This window comes from Canis lupus, chromosome 1 (genome assembly GCF_003254725.2).
Source record: "Canis lupus dingo isolate Sandy chromosome 1, ASM325472v2, whole genome shotgun sequence".
NCBI classification, from domain to species: domain Eukaryota; kingdom Metazoa; phylum Chordata; class Mammalia; order Carnivora; family Canidae; genus Canis; species Canis lupus.
In genome coordinates this window covers 113,151,102-113,168,011 of record NC_064243.1, presented here as the reverse complement: position 1 = coordinate 113,168,011, position 16,910 = coordinate 113,151,102, and the positions used below count along the sequence as shown (strand labels likewise).

The following is a 16,910-nucleotide window of genomic DNA, read 5'->3' as shown; positions in this document are numbered from 1 at the left end:
AGGACCATGACCTGGGCCAAAGGCAGATGCTCAACTGACTGAGCTACCCAGGTGCCCCTCATTTTGCCTTTTTTTTTAATTTTATTTATTTATTCATGAGAGACAGAGAAAGAGAGACAGATCGAGGCAGAGACACAGGCAGAGGGAGAAGCAGGCTCCACCCAGGGAGCCCGACGTGGGACTCGATCCCGGGTCTCCAGGATCACACCGTGGGCCGAAGGCGGCGCTAAACCGCTGAGCCACTTAGGGATGCCCTCATTTTGCCTTTGGACAAATTCTTTCACCGCTCTGGGACTCAAGATCCCTGTTGGTAAAAATACTTGGCTCTTGTAGCATCCAGCACACATTTTCTGAAACAATAAGTAATATTATGTATCCTCGTTTTACAGGTGAGAAAATTGAGCCCTGGGACTGGGGCAGGTGGGAGGGAAAGAAAGCCACACACTGCAGGTAAAAGTGGCAGAGGCAGGTCTTGAACCCAGGTCAGTAGGATTTCCAAGTCTTTGCAAGCCAGTCCATGCTCCATCTGAAGAATGGGCGCGCTGCTGGACTCGTCACCGAGGGCTACGGGGAGGCTAAGTTGGTCACTCGAGGGTGCAGGTAGGTCGGATTAGTTGCGGGGTCTAGGAAGGGGCCACACCGCCCCGCAGCCGGGAGCCCGGTGGCCCATATCCAAGCTGGACCAGCTCCGAGCGCTCGGAGCCCCGCCCCTCTCATTGGAGCGGGCGGGACCAGGCGAGGCCCGCCCCCTTGCGTCACGTCCGGTGGGGCGGGGCTTCGGGGCTTTCCCGGCGGGGCGGGGGAGAGTATCGGTTAACCCCTGCGTGGCCGATCGGGCAGGACTCCGCCGGCCGGAACCCGCGAGTCGGGGCTCCCCAGCCACACCCCTCGCGGGATTTAAAGGGGCCGGAGGGGCCGGGTCGGTGGAAGCCCGAAGCTAGGGAGCGGGCATGCGGCGCTGCCCGTGCCGGGGGAGCCTGAGCGAGGCAGAGGCCGGGGCGCTGCCGGGAGCGGCCCGCATGGGGCTGGAGGCGCCGCGAGGGGGGCGGCGGCGGCAGCCCGGGCAGCAGCGCCCTGGGCCCGGCGCAGGGGGCCCGGCCGGGCGGCCGGACGGGGGCGGGCCCTGGGCCGGGACCGAGGGGTGCAGCCTCCACACGGAGCCCGAGAGGGTCGGCCTCGGGCCTGAGCCGGGGACAGACGGACAGGGTGAGCCTGAAGCAGCTGGCCTCGGAGGGGACACAGAACGGCCCGGCCGAAAGACGGAGCCGGACAAATCCAGCCTCCGGACGTGTCCAGAAAGGAGCAGCCACTGGTCAGAGCAGGAGACAGCCGGTCCCTGGACGGAAACGGGGACAGATGGCTTTTGGACGGATCCACACAGGTCTGACCTCCAGTCTCAGTCAGAGAGGGCCAGCCTCTGGACGCAGCGCGGTGTTTCGGGGCCGTGGACAGAGACAGAAATTCATGGGTCACAGACCCAACCAGAGAGGGCCAAGACCTGGGCGCATAACCTCTGGACCCATAATAACAGGTCCAACCTCCGGACTCAGCCAGAGGGAGGCCGTACCTCAACAGAGCCAAATGCTGGTGGCTCTTGGAAAGAACTGTACACTGATGGCTCCCAGATACAACGGGATACTGGAACAGCCCGCACACAGGTTGGCACTGATGGTTTCCCAACACAGCAAGATACTGTTGGCTCCTGGACACGGCCTGGCACTGATGGTCCCCAGACAGAACCTGGGACAGACTGTTTTTTGGGCGAATCCAAGCAGGATGGCCCATTAGAGGAACCAGAACCTGGGGAGTTGGGGACGCACCTGTACTCTCACCTGGAGTGTAGCCTCCTGACCCCTGTACCCCGCCTTATCATCACTCCTGAAACACCAGAGCCCGAGGCTCAGCCAGTGGGACCCCCCTCCCGTGCTGAGGGGGGCAATGGCGGCTTCTCCTCTGCCTCCTCTTTCGACGAGTCTGAGGATGATGTGGTGGCCGGGGGCGGAGGTGCCAGCGACCCCGAAGACAGGTCTGGGGTGAGTGGGGACCATCCTGCCCTTAAGCCACATCCCCCCCAGACCCCTTACCCCCCCCCCTCCCCCGCTTTGGCTTTGAGAAGTTTTCTAGCAGCCACCAACAATTTCATCTCCCGGGTACCGCTTCCACCTGTCGACCTCCTCCCTCTGACAGCCGGATTACCAGCCCACTCCAGGCACCCTCCTAATCCTTTCCTTTTCTCCTCCTCCACGCCTCTGGTCCTAGGGCCTAAAATGGGCAGCCACTGGCTGACTTAATGGTGCCCAGGAACTCCTGAAATTGTGTGATCGTGTGAGTCTGTGTGCATACACACATAGATTTTTGCAGCAAGTGTGCATGACTTCTGTTGGATCTTCTAGAAAGTATGTAACCTCAAAATCTGAAGAGCTCTAGTGTAGGAAGACAGAAAGGGTACACCTTTTACCCCAAATTTTTTAGTCTAGGGCCTGTGGCTGTCTTAAGGGGTCATGAACCTTTGCTACCCTTGAGCCATTCACTTTTGTAGGGAGTAAGCCCGCACCCCCCCCCCCCCCCGCTTTTATCAGATTCTTAAAGGGCTGTGTGAGCCCAAAATGCTAAGGACCCCCAGCTTAACCAAGGACCTTCCTGGTCTCCCCCACACCCCCCAGCTCCCCAGAGGGCCCTCTGCAGATTCTTGTTTACATCCTCCACCTTCACTCCCAGCTTGGGTGCGGTTCTTCCCTGGTGAATCAGGAGGGCTGGCAGGGCAGGTTCAGGGAGGGTCAGCACAGAGGCAGGTGTGAGAACCTCAAGTGGGTTGGCCTACTGGGTTCTCCCATTCTCCTGGGGCCTCTGGCTGGCATCTGCCCTGAGCCCCCCTCACCCCATAGGCCTCCCTTAGGAACATGCTCACACATGTATGTGGCCGTGGGTAGAGACAGACCTGCCTCAACCTGCCTGTGCCGGAGGAAAGGAGCTAACTCTCTGGTCTTTCTGCCTTAACTATTCCCTCCACCTACTCTCTCACGTTCTTGGCATTTCAAAACAGCTGATCTGGAAGTGAATGGGGAAAAAAATAGCAGCTAGCTCTCACTTATGCCCAGCTCTATATACTAAGCTCCTCACTCGAATTAACTCACTTAATCCTCATGGCAGCCCTATGAGGTGGATACTATTATTATTCCCATTTCATAGATGGGGAAACTGAGGTCCAGATAGGTCATGACGCCTGTCCAAGGTCACACATGTTGGAAGACACAGACCTGGGATTCAAACCCTTGGAACACCAGGCACTTTTCTAAGTGTCGTGTATGTGTTAATCCTGAGTCCTCATACCAGCACTATGAGATCGGGATTATGATCGTGTGTATTTCTTTCCTTCTTTCTTTCTTTTTTGTTTTGATCGTGTGTATTTCATAGATGAGGAAGCTGGTTCAGAGAGGTTCGGTCACTTGCTCAGGGTCGGCCAAGGCTGGTCGGAGCCAAGATTCTAACTCAGTTTTGGCTTGGCTGAGTTTAAAACCCTGTTATTTCAGCCTCTGGGGTGTATGGATGGATCCGTCCCTAACTTGCTTTCCTCCCAGACCTCCCTGTCTCCAGTTTTTCCTCATCCTTCCAGAATCTGCCTCCAAGACCCACTTCTGATCAACTTGTGAACTTTCCCTGCTTTCCGTGCCTTCTGTGGTTCCCCAGGGCCTTCCAGATAGTGATCAGAAGTTCAGTCCTGTGTTCAGAGCTTCCTGTCTCCAGGCGGCTTCCCAGCCTCCCCTCCTGTCCCTTTCCACTGCCACAAAGCCGAAGGCCACACTGTTCCTTGAACACCCTGCCACCGTCCTGCCTCCCCTCTTTGCTCAAGCTGTTCCCACTGCCCAGAAAACAAACTCTTGCTTCCTTCCTGCTTAATTTTGAAATCCCATCCAACCTGAAAGTCCCACTACTTTCTTCCTTTCCTCCCTGCTTCCCTTCCTTCTCACATCCCTCCTGTCCTCCTAATCAGACAACCAACAGTCCTTGAGCCTCTGTTATGTGTCTGGCCCTGTGTTGGCTTTGCGGGGGACACAGTGGGGACAGAGACATTACCCTCCTGGGGCGCCCAGGCCAGTGGAGAAGACAGACCCATCACCATACAGAGTGGTCAGGGCTGGGAAGGGAGAAGCTGAGTGTTGTGGCAGACCATGGGGTGAGTGTGTGTGGGGGGTGTGATTGGCTGCACCTGGAGTATCAGAGAGGGCTTCCAGGAGGAGGGGGCCACAGTGGTGATGAGACCACTGTGAAACCATCAGAGAAAGCCTGGATTAACCATCAGGTCCAAGAAAGAGACAAGATACTGAGTCTGCTTATGATTAAAAAAAAAAAAAAAAAAAAAAAGACCATTATAACTAACCTCTTTCAATCCAAACAAGGTTTTGGAGTGGCTATTGTGTGCTAGGCCATGGGATGGAGACACAGGCATAACCATGATAACCCCAATCCCTGCCTTCAGAGTTCATAGTCCAGCCAGGGGTATAGTGTGTAAGCCCAGGGCAGTGGGTTCTAAGTTAGAACCCTAGCACTGTACTGTGTGACTTAGGCAAGTGACTTCATCTCTCTGAGCCTCTGTTTCCTCTGTAACACATAGTCAACAATCCTCCTGGAGTTGTGTTTTTAGGATTAAGTAGGTTATGGCTCACCGAGTCTTTGTCATTGTGCCTGGAATGTTCCAGGTGCTTAGTAAACAGGAACTTTTATTAATCACCTCCTCTCCACGGCTGGCAGTTGGAGGGTAGAAGGAATAGCCCTTCCTGAATCCTACATTTCCAACACCCTGCCTCTGCTTGACCTTCCCACCATCAGTTCGATGTCTGCTAGGTAGCTGGGCTCTGAGCAGATGGGAGAGAACATGGCCGATGCCAGGGTAGTGGGGTCTCCTTCTCCTAACACTTGCCTAAGGGGCTGTCATGTGTTTGGAGCCAAGAATATATTCTTGTATGTGCGTGTGTGCTCATGCATGTGAATCAGACACTGACCCTTTTCAAGAACCTCTTGACTGAGTCAACATGATACAACCGAATCTTTGTTTTCAGTTTGCTTTACTGGTTTTCTGTTGCTTGTTTGCTCTCTTTCTTTGCTTCTATTTATCTTTTTCTGTTATTTTGTATCCCTGTCTCCCTTTCTGGGTTTCTATATTTTCTTTCTTTGTCTTTTGGTAACCCTGTCTCTGTATTAGTCAGGCTCGGTCAGGGTTTGCTATAGCAACAAAGAACCCCCAAATTTATTGACTTAGCACAGGATTATTTCATATTGCACATGGACCATGGGCCACTGGTGGGTGAGGAGGCTCTACTCCATGCTGTCTTTACTCAAGGCCCAGACTGAGGAAGCTTCTATTTCTCTTTCCACGGTCCCTACCCCCTTCTATAGCAGGGCAAAGGACACAGAGAATCATGTACTGGCTTTAACGCTTCTGCTCACATTTCACTGGCCACAGCAAGTCAGTAGCCTAAGTTCAAGATGGCAGGGACATCCTGGCAGGTGGGGACTGGGGCTTTTTGGTGAGCAGCTCCCATGACTATCCCCATTTCCATCTCTGCCCATCTCTGTCATCACCTTGTCATCTGCTTCTGTTTTTGTCTTTCTCTGTGGTTCAGCCTCCCCTCATCAACTCCTGCTTCTGTTATCACCTCTAGAAGGTTTGACTTGGTTTTGGGACAGAAGTGAGGTTTCTAAGTGTTTGGTGTGTGTCTGTGGAGGGGAAGACTTGGGGGCTGCTTGTTACTACAGCAAGACCTGACCTATTTGTACTCATTTGAGAAGGACAGAGAAAAACAGACAGACTCTTCCCCATCTTCGCTGAGGCTTTTGGGTGATCTCTAGATGATTGAAGTAGTGGGCCTTGCTCACCCCAGTGAGCTTGGGAACAGTGATCTCCTGGCCCTGGAAAGCCCCCTGGTCCACCTGGTTTCCCTTAGTGCAGCATCTCCACCCCCTTCCTTCCCCAGCCCTGGCATTGATCCCACCCTGCTTTGCCTCACACAGAATAAACCGTGGAAGAAGCTGAAGACAGTTTTGAAATATTCGCCCTTCGTGGTTTCCTTCCGAAAACACTACCCTTGGGTCCAGCTGTCGGGACATGCTGGTGAGAGCTGGGGTGCAGGGGATGGTGGTGGGGGCAGGTGGCAGACTGTCTGGGCAGAGACACCCAGGCCAGGGAAAGAAGTTCTAGAGTCATTCTCTGGAGTTCAGCTTGCCCCGTATGTCAGATGGGTGGAGAGCGTCCACCTTATGAGTCTGTTATGGGAAGTGCTTAGGGCTGGGCCGAGCCATCCTTACACCAGGGCTGAGGGCTGCTCCCTGTTGTCTCAGTGCCAGGGGGATGGGGGAGCAAATCCTCAACCCTGGGGAAAAATGGTCCTGGGCTCAATTCCTCATGCTGCACTTTATATATGGATGATCCCAGGCAATTTACTTTCTCTCACTGGGCCTTAGTTTTCTCACCATACCTCCCTTGCAGGCTTAACTGAAGGGTTAAAATAAAAATGTATATGAATGGGTTGCCTGGCTGGCTCGGTTGATAGAGCATGTGAGTTTTTTTTTTTTTTTTTTTTAAGATTTTATTTATTTATTCATGAGAAACACAGAGAGAGAGAGGCAGAGACATAGGCAGAGGGAGAAGCAGGCCCCCTGAGGGGAGGCTGATGTGGGACTTAATCCCGAGACTCCAGGATTACAACCTGAGCCAAAGGCAGACGCTCAACCATGGAGCCACCCAGGTGCCCCAAGCATGTGACGCTTAATCTCAGGGTTGGGAGTTCAAGCCCCACATCGGGTATGGAGCCTACTTAAAAATAAAATATCTTTAAAAAATAATTAAAAAACCCAAAATGTATATGAAGATTGAGACATGGGCCCCTCGTAAATATAAACAATCATTCTTTGTTCTCTCCTCATGTCCAAAGTATAGTAGGCCCTCAATAAACAGCAGCTCTAATGGCTTTCCCCAGAACCTAGCATGATGTCTCAGACACAAAGTAGCACCGTGCCCATCATCATATAGCATTTTCTGTAAAGGGTTAGATAGTAAATACTCTAGGCTTTGTGGGCCATACAGTCTTTGTCACAACTACTCAACTCTGTTGTTGCAGCACGAAAGCAGCCATAGATAATACAGAAACACACAAATGTGTCTGTGTTCCAATAAAACTTTATTTACAAAAACAGTACTGGTGGCAACTAGACAAATTGGGCCCACCAGGAAAGAAAGACAAGAAGGGAATTTACCTAACTTGTTTGTCCCTAGATCTGAGTCATTGAAAAGGCCAGCTCCCCTGCTACCGAAAACACAGGGCTGCCATCTCTATGCGTTCTAATTATTCTAACTGGGTTAAGATACCAAAACAAAACAAAACAAAACAAAACAAAAAAACCCCTCATAAGTTAGTGGTGGTTAAACAAAAACTTAGTGGAATAAAAAAAAACAACACTTTATTACCCTTATAGGTTTTGGGTCAGGATCCAGACAGGGCATGGCAAGGGTCGCTTCTTGCTGCTTCATGGTATCTGAGAACTCAGCTAGGACAGCTTGAATGCTGCAGGGCAGAAACTTTCGAGATTTATTCACTCATGGGCCCCATGATCAATTCTTGGCTAGGTCTCAGGGCCACTGGCTGGAAAGCTTTTTTTTTTTCATTTTATTTACTTATTTATTCATGAGAGAGAGAAAGAGGCAGAGATATAGGCAGAGGGAGAAGCAGGTTCCATGCAGGGAGCCCGATGTAGGACTTGACCCTGGGACACCAGGATCATGCCCTGGGCTGAAGGCAGGTGCTCAATCACTGAGCCACCCAGGCGTCCCCAAGTAGTCCGCTTTCTTACGTGGCTGCTCAGGACCACGAAGCAAACATCTCTGCCAATAAAGTGGAAATCACATCTCTTGTGGCCTAGACTCTGAAGTCACAGTATCGCTTCTGCCATCAGCCCTTCCAGATTTAAGGGGAGAAGAATTAGATTCCACTTCTTGATGGGGAGTGGTGAAATTCTAGAAGAACATATGGGGCAGGAGCTATTGCTGCAGCCCATCTTTGGAGAATATAACCTGAAAATACAATTTGCCTCAATAAGAATTTGTAATTCTGGGGCAGCCCGAGTGGCTCAGCAATTTAGTGCCATCTTCGGCCCAGGGTGTCATCCTGGGGACCTGGGATCGAGTCCCACGTCGGGTTTCCTGCAAGGAGCCTACTTCTCCCTCTGCCTGTGTCTCTGCCCCCCACCCCGTCTCTTATGAATAAATAAATAAAATCTTAAAAAAAAAAAGAATTTGTAATTCTAATCTACACAGTCTGCATGGTCCAGGAAATGCCAGAATTATCATTTAACTTAAATGGGCCCCAGTTAGCATTGTGGGACTCCAGGCAGAAACAAATGCAAATCTGCTCTAGAGCGTCATGCTCTCGACTCAAATCACGAAAAATTCCCACAGCTGATCATGAGCTCACAATCTGAAATGACAAAACAAATGAAAAAAGACAAACAAACAAAATAAAAAAACAAATGAAGACATTAGGTGCTATGAACAGGACTCTTTAAACAAGGAGCAGCAGTATGGTCATTCCCTTGGCACATCCTGGCCGAGACTGTGAGAGTTGTAGGGAGGGAGAGAAAGCCTTTCAGAAGGGTCAGGCAAGATGAGGGCAACCAGGATCTGATGAATGGGGAGAGAAGATTCTCTGGCTGATCCAGCTTCTGACCCTCTTGTTGGCTGTGCTGCTCCTAGGGAATTTCCAAGCAGGAGAGGATGGTCGGATCCTAAAGCGTTTCTGTCAGTGTGAGCAACGCAGCCTGGAACAGCTGATGAATGACCCCCTGCGGCCTTTTGTGCCCACCTACTATGGTATGGTACAGCGGGATGGCCAGGCCTTCAACCAGATGGAAGATCTCCTGGCGGATTTTGAGGGCCCTTCCATTATGGACTGCAAGATGGGCAGCAGGTAGTAGGTTCAAGGGCAGCCATGGGGCAGAGGTGGAGGGTCAGGAAAGGGCATTTTTGAAGATGGTACTACTCAGTCTTCAAAGTGGTTGTACCAACATACATTCCCACGAGCAGTGTGTGAGAGTTCCAGTTGTTTTATCTTCTCATCAATATTTGGTATTGCCTATTTTATTAATTTTAATCATTCTGGTGAGTGTCTCATTAGGATTTTAATATCTCTTTATCTGATGACCAAAGAAGTTGAGTGTTGGTTGGTTGGCCATTTGGAAATCCTCTTTTGAAAAGTGCTGCTTTGAATATTTTGCCCATTTTTCTATTGGGCTGTTTTTTTTAAAATTTATTTTTATTTTTTTTATGACTCTACATATTCTGGATACAATTTTTTAAAAAGATTTATTTATTTATTTATGATAGACATAGAGAGAGAGAGAGAGAGGGGCAGAGACAGGAGGAGGGAGAAGCAGGCTCCATGCCGGGAGCCCGACGCGGGACTCGATCCTGGGACTCCAGGATCGCGCCCTGGGCCAAAGGCAGGCGCTAAACCGCTGAGCCACCCAGGGATCCCGATACAAGTCTTTTATTGGAGATTCACACACACATTCTCCAGCTTTCCTATATCAATCTTTTTTTTTTTTTTTTTAGAGAGAGAGAGAGAGAGAAAGATAGAGGATGGAGGTGGGTATTGGCAGAGGGAGAGGAAGGGAGAATATCCCAAGCAGTCTCCATGCCCAGCACACTGAGATCATGACCTAAGCAAAGATCAAGAGGTGGATGCTCAACCAGCTGATCCATCCAGGCATTCCCCATTTCACTCCTTAATAACAGAAGCATTTTTAGTTTAGGTCCGTTTGTCATTTTTCATTATGATTGGTAGCTTTGTATTTAAGAAATCTGCCTACTCCAAGATTGTAAAGATCTCCCATGTTTTCTTTTATAAGCTTTATTGTTTAAACTTTCACAGCTAGATTTGAAATCCATCTAAAATTAATTTTTGTACATGGTGTGAGGTAGGTATTGAAGTTTCCCCCACCTCCTCCATATGGCAATCCTATTGACTCAGCACCATTTATTGAGAAGACTTCCCTTTTCCCATTTTTTTTTTTTTAAAGACTCCATTTATTTATTCATGAGAGACACAGAGAGAGAGAGAGGCAGAGACACAGGCAGAGGGAGAAGCAGGCTCCATCCATGCCGGGAGCCCTGAGGGACTGAATCCCGGGTCTCCAGGGTCACACCCTGGGCTGCAGGCGGCGCTAAACTGCTGCACCACCGGGGCTAACCCCCTTTTCCCATTGAATTGCTTGGCCTTCTTTGTCATAATTTGGGTGAATGTACGTGTGTGTGTCTGTTTTTAGACTCTCTTCTGGTCCATCGATCTGATTGTCTATTCTTGCATCATGCTGTAGTTTTATAACTTGTCTCGATATCAGGGAGTATGTCCTCCATCTTTGTTTCTCATAGTGTTCTTTGTCACATCCTCTGTGTCCCAGGACCTACCTGGAGGAGGAGCTAGTGAAGGCACGAGAAAGGCCCCGGCCCCGGAAGGACATGTATGAGAAGATGGTGGCTGTGGACCCCGGGGCCCCCACCCCTGAGGAACATACCCAGGGTGCTGTCACCAAGCCCCGCTACATGCAGTGGAGGGAGACCGTGAGCTCAACTTCCACCCTGGGCTTCCGGATTGAGGGCATCAAGGTGGGGGCCAGGAGCCACTAGCCTGTTGCCAGAAGGCTGAGAACTAGATCAGAGGCTGGGCTTCTCGGGGAGCATGGTTGTCAGGGAAAGCTGGAAAGAACCAGGACATGGAGAAAGAGCAGAAGACTGTCAAAGATGAGTAGACAGGGGCTCAGGAGGTCCTGCTTCTCTGTCACCCCCATCAGTGACCAAGATTTGTTTATCTGTCTCTCTGAGCAGCTCCTGAGTCCATCTGCTCCCCCTCCCCATGACCCTGCCCTAGTCTGCCCATCTCTCCCACCCTGACCTCCCTGGCCTCTCCCGCCCTAGTCTCCCTGGGCTCCTGGGTCCTGGTCTCACCCCCTCTGATCCTTATCCAACACAGCAGCTGGAGGGATCCTTTTTCCCCCGTATGGAGAAAGATATATTTTTTTCTTTCCTTTCTCCTTTCTCTCCTTTGTTATAAATTACATCTAATTGCTTGAAGAGGAATTTGCACAGTTCAAAAGTCAAAATAATAAGAAAGGGTATAATGTCTCTCCCAGCCCCACTGCGGTCCTTTCCAATCTCTCCCTCTACCCCCGCCTGCTCCTGGAGAACCACTTTAGGCTTTCTCCTGGTTCTTCCCGCAAATACAAACCAATGCAATTGCATATCCTCAATTTTCTTCCTCCCATTCTTACACAAAAAGTAGCAGAACCCTGGAGAGTTTTTCATATTATTCCATAGAAAATATGCCTGCCTTTCTTTCTCTTCCTTCCTCTGTTCCTATCTTTCTCAGCTGTGTAATAGCTTTCTGTGGGTGAGAAACAGTCCCCTACAGATGGCCACCTGGGTTTCCATTTTTTGCCATTACAAATAGTGCCTCAGTGAATCACTTTGTACATAAGACACTTTGTTAAGTGTGTACAGTTGGCTGTAGACTTCTGTAGATTCTCAGAAGCAAGATGAGGTGCAATGGGAGTTTTGCGAGAGATTGTCAGACTCCTTTCATAAGGGTGGAAACATTGTGCACCCCACCATGGGGTGCCTGTTTTCCCGCAGCCCCATGAACCATCTTTCCGAATTGTACATCTGACTCATTCTTCTCTTCAAAATCCTTCCATGGCTCCCTAGTCCTTTCGGGAGAAGTTCCCTGGCCTAGGGGGCCCTCCGGGGTCTAGCCTAATCTTTTCCCCCTCTCTTCCTCCTTATCTACCTTCAGGCCACTGTGAAGCACTTTCATTTCCTTGAAAGAGCCCTGCTCTTTTCTGCCACAGAGCCTCTGCACATGCTGTTCCCTCTGCCAGGATTGTTCTTCCCACTACTGTTCCCCTGATTGACTCCCAGTCATTTTCCTGTCTCCTTTCAAATTTCACTTCCTCCAGGAAGCCTGTCTTGACTTCTATCCTTCTACATCAGGGTCCTCTCTTTACTTCTTATTCCATACCCGCCTTGTTCACCTGTCTGTCTCGTTACCTCCGTGTTATCAGTGCACACATGGCACCTGGCACACTTAACTGTGTGCCAGGCACTGTGCCATGTATCCCACACATCCAGTCTCTTCTAATCCTTGTACCAGCTTGAGGTAGTAAATATCAACGTAATCCCCATTTTCCAGATGTGGGAACTGAGGCTGAGGCCGGTGAAGTGGCTTGTTTAAGGCCGCCAGCTAGGAAGTAGCAGAGTCACTGTTCAAAGCCAGACCCACCCCTCTCCAAAGTCCACTTGGCTAGACTGGCTCGACCAGGGGGTTCAAGGTTAGACTGGGAAGGACCGGTTGCTCTGGAGTGTGCCTTAGGGCTGGGTGGAGCTGGGCTGGCAGGTGGGCTGGCTCCTCCTGAACAGCCAGGAATGCTGGGACAGGCAGGTGGTCCTGGGAGGTGCCTGAGGCTGCTTGGTGTCAGGCATAAGAAGGAAAAGGTATGACACTCTGCCTTCCCGCCTTGCCCTGCAGAAAGCCAACGGGATCTGCAACACCAATTTTAAGAAGACAAAGGAGCTAGAGCAGGTGACAAAGGTGTTGGAGGACTTTGTGGACGGGAATCGTGGAATCCTGGTGAGCAGGATACCCATGCCCTGAATTTGAGCAGCTTAAGATCACCACAGTCATTGTTCCTAAGGCAATGGCCTGCTTTAGGCTGAGGTTGGCCTCTATTGGCCTGCATTGTGTACCATCTGTGGTCAGCTGGTGTCTTGGCTGGAGCAGACTGGTCTAGGAGGGGCCTGCGCTCATATGTCTGGTGATGGGCTCACCATCTTGCCTCACAACTTGGCCACTTGTGTCTCATGATCCAGCAGGCTAGCCTGGGCTTGTTCCCAGGGTGGAAGCAGGTGGCCCAGAGAACAAATGAAAATGTAAGATGTCTTGATGGCTCAGAATGGCCACCATCATTTCTGCCCTGTTTTATCAGCCAGAGCATGTCCTTTGACCAAGCTGAGATTAAAGGGACTCGGACTCCACCTCTTGGTGGGAGGAGCTTCTAGGAATTATGGCTCTTCCTGTAATCTCCCAACCAGGCTCTTGCCTGTTGCACCCAGAGGCCACCAAGCCTCCACCCACCTCCCAGTGTCCCCGGGGTGGCTCCCCTGATCCCATGCCGTTGGGGGTATAAGATGTCAGATCTCAAGGAGGGTAAGGACCCACGAAGCCCCTGTGCTAACCAAGAAATGCTCCCTCTCACACAGAGAAAGTACGTGGCACGCCTGGAAGAACTCCGAGAAGCTCTGGAGAACTCCCCCTTCTTCAAGACCCACGAGGTGCGAGCCCCAGCTGCCATTTGAGCAGAAGGCCCTGTGTGTTTGGGGGTCGGGGGGGATGTCAGCATCCAGGTGACACTGAAGAGAAACCACTCACAAGAGTTACAGGGCAAAGCTGAACTCCCAAGTCTTGGGGTTTGCTCTTTTAGGGTAGGCAGCATAGGGGATTTCAGGGAGATGGGACAGTTAGGAACATGGGCTTGAGCCAGGTGGTCTGCAATGAAGGATGTTCAACACTGGGCACATGACTTACCTTCTAGGGCCTTGGCCTCCTTCTCGCACGGGGAAGAACAACGGTATCTTCCTCACGGGGCTGCTGAGGTGTTAGACCAGCAGACTTCAAGTGCCATTTGGAGCACAGAAGTGCATGTAACTCCTTGCACCTAAAATTACTTTGTAATAATAATTATATCCAATTATGGGAACTGCCTTCCTGTTTGGTGGCTCTCCCCCCTCCCCTCCTCCGTCCCCTCTGCAGTCTGTGTCTCATTTTCTGGGCTGTCGCAGGAAGTCTGTGAAGTGGTGACCTCACTCATGTGTCTTCTCCCTCCTCTCTCCTAGCTCCTCTACCTCTCCTCTTAGGCCCCCCTCACTTCTTTTTCCTGGTATCCCTGACTTCTGATAGATTCCTGAAATGGGAGTTGGGCCTCTAGGTTCGAGTCCCAGTCTGTACCCCCCAGCTACCTGGGCCTGCGACCTGCCTCCTGGGGATGGTGAGGACAGAGTGGATTAATACGTGGAAGCACGGCCCATATAGTAAACCCTTAGGTGCCAGCTGCTACTGTCATGTTGATTGCCATCAAATGTCATCCTCATCGTCCTTGTCACTACCTTTGGGCTTTACACGCACGTCACAAAGAGGAGGCCTCGGGACCTCATCCCTTTTGAATTCATGTTTCACTCACCTGGTGACTTGGCATTTTAAAAAATAAGTTGCCAACGTCTATAACATAAGACTTGACAAAAAAAAAACAAAAACAAAAACAAAAAAAAACATAAGACTTGACACCAAAATTGGGACTTCCGGTTTCCCTGGCCTGCTGGCAATAACTGGGTTGCTCACCATACACCAACCACCAAACAGAGTGGGGCGGCAGCTGCCCCTCCTGACAGCCACCTGCTCACCTGCCCAGTCACCTGGGTTCTCTGGGAGCAGTGGGGTTTGAAACCTGACTAGAAAAGGAGAGGAGCTTGCGCATTTGGAGTTCCATAAAGGCCACGAAAGTACTATTTCTAATTATAAACACCCCCTCCCCCCTGCCCAAGCCAGCATCTACTGAGAGCTGTGTGTCAAGCACCACAAGGCACTTCAAGAGTGTGTGGGTTGTGGATTGCTGCCAACGGCCTTAGCCGGTAGAGGCAGTCACCTTTCTCGGCCGGAGCTGAGCAGTTCTTCCACGGGGAAGGCATTATCCACTTCATAGTGCCCGCTGGGCTCCCTTGATCCATGTAAGATCCCGCAGGCATTTGAGTTTATACCCCGGCTTGAAAAAGGGTGATGGTGGGACTCCTGGGTGGCTCAGCGGTTTAGTGCCGCCTTCAGCCCAGGGCGTGATCCTGGAGACCCAGGATCGAGTCCCATGTCGGGCCCCCTGCGTGGAGCCTGCTTCTTCCTCTGTCTGTGTCTCTGCCTCTCTCTGTGTCTCTCATGAATAAATAAAAAAGTCTTAAGGAAAAAGGGTGATGGTTAACATTTGCCGTCCACTCGCTATACTGGCAGCTACCCTCAGAGCTGTATGTGGATGAATTCCCACACGTAACACGCACAGCAATCTTTGAGGCAAAGGGTACTGTTATGCCATGATTCCCACTCTGTATATGAGCAAGTAGAGGCACAGGAAGGGTAAGTCACCTGCTCAAGGCCACCTAGCCCCAGTAGTGGCAGAGCCAGGATTTGAACCCAGACAAGCCTGGCTCCAGAGTTCATGGTCAGCTGCTCTGCTCAGCCACTTGCTGGGTGGGGAGGGCCCTGAGCCAGTGCTTGCTCCTCCCCCTAACCTCCTACCTCTCTCCCTGCAGGTGGTGGGCAGCTCGCTTCTCTTTGTGCATGACCACACTGGCCTGGCCAGGGTCTGGATGATTGACTTCGGCAAGACAGTGGCCCTGCCTGACCACCAGACGCTCAGCCACCGATTGCCCTGGGCAGAGGGCAACCGCGAGGATGGGTACCTCTGGGGTCTGGACAACTTGATCCACCTCCTTCAGGGGCTGGCCCAGGGTTGACCCACTTGCCCACTGCCAGGTTTACTTATTGGATGGTGCCCATCTGGCTGGTGGTGCCCCGGGATTGGCCACGGGGTGGACCTTGGGGATGGCAAAGGTGGTGTTGTACACCACCACAAGACCAGAGCGGAAGGTCTTTTTAAGGGTCTTGGAGACCACGTAGTGCCGGGAGGTTTTAGACTGGAGAGGGGGTGTGACATGGCCGCATCTCATGGTGAATCAGAACCAGACTGGGTCCTCCCACCAGCCAGGAAAGTTTCTGAGGGGCTGCTGGAGATCATAACTAGCCGTGGGCCTCAACAGAACACAATTCAGAAGCCACAGGGTGTGGGTGTGAGATGGTGCCTCTCACTGTAGGAATGACTATAGTCACTGCCTCCTTGCCAGCCTGCTTCCAGGCTCAAGCTGGCTCCTAGAGGCCAGGGGAGGGTCAGTTTCATCATTGGTGCCCCAGAGAACCAGCCCTCACCTGCGAACAGACGTAGGAGTGCCTGCCTTGGGGAGCTAGGACCCCAGGAGCACCTGCCTGCCTGGGAGAATTAGGGCCCCATCTGTTCATCTGGGAGCCATCCCAGGGCTGAAGGACTCTGGGGAGGGTGTGACACCATGGGGGCTGGTCTGAGAGCTGCTGCTGTTGGGTGGGACCCAGTTCTCCCAGTCCTGCCCTCCCCTGGCCCCATGAGATCTTCCCCACTCCTGAAAGAACTATGCTGATCGCCTGCAGACCTAAACCACAGCCACATCCCATGTCAGCACTGTGACTAGCACAACCTCATTCCTCGGGCACCAGCCTCAGCCTTGGGACTTTCTCCTTTCCCCCCACCCCCTTGCCCTTGCTCCAAGCCAGCTGGTGGCAGGAAGGGCTTTCAGACGTGGAAAAGCGGGTTTGGGAATCAGAGGTGCAGACTAGGTAGGTGGGGCCGCTGGCTGTGACATGGGGTTTGCAGCTTGGTCCAAACCAAAGACCTTAGCACCCTCAAGCATGGGTGATGCTCCTCCATCCCCCTCCTCCTGCACCTGTCCCTTCAGCTTCCTAGCCTGAGCCTGGGAACCAGGCACCTCCCTCTTCCCTAAGCTGAAGCTCTAATGTGTCTTCCAGACCTGAGGAGGTGTGCTCCTTTTCTACTGATCATCTTTATACTTATTTATATGAAAGAGATAGTTGTTAGCTGGGGCAGCATTGGGGAACAGGAGGCAAAAATCGCTTCACATCCTTTCCTCCTGTGGTGATGCTCCAATAAATCACACATTCAAAGTCAACTTTGTGGACTTTTTTCAAAACTCGCCACTAGTGCTGGGTGGGGTCACGTGATAA

At 51.5% G+C, this 16,910-nt stretch overlaps 1 protein-coding gene across 1 annotated transcript; it reads left to right on the top strand.

Moving 5' to 3' along the window:
* Positions 1-799: 799 nt before the first annotated feature.
* ITPKC (inositol-trisphosphate 3-kinase C) lies at positions 800-16,855 on the top strand. Its single transcript, XM_025424929.3, has 7 exons — positions 800-2,033; positions 6,010-6,109; positions 8,744-8,957; positions 10,450-10,654; positions 12,570-12,671; positions 13,301-13,372; positions 15,392-16,855. The coding sequence occupies exons 1-7, from the start codon at positions 951-953 to the stop codon at positions 15,593-15,595; spliced, it is 1,980 nt and encodes a 659-aa protein (XP_025280714.3). The 5' UTR covers positions 800-950; the 3' UTR covers positions 15,596-16,855.
* Positions 16,856-16,910: the final 55 nt, after the last annotated feature.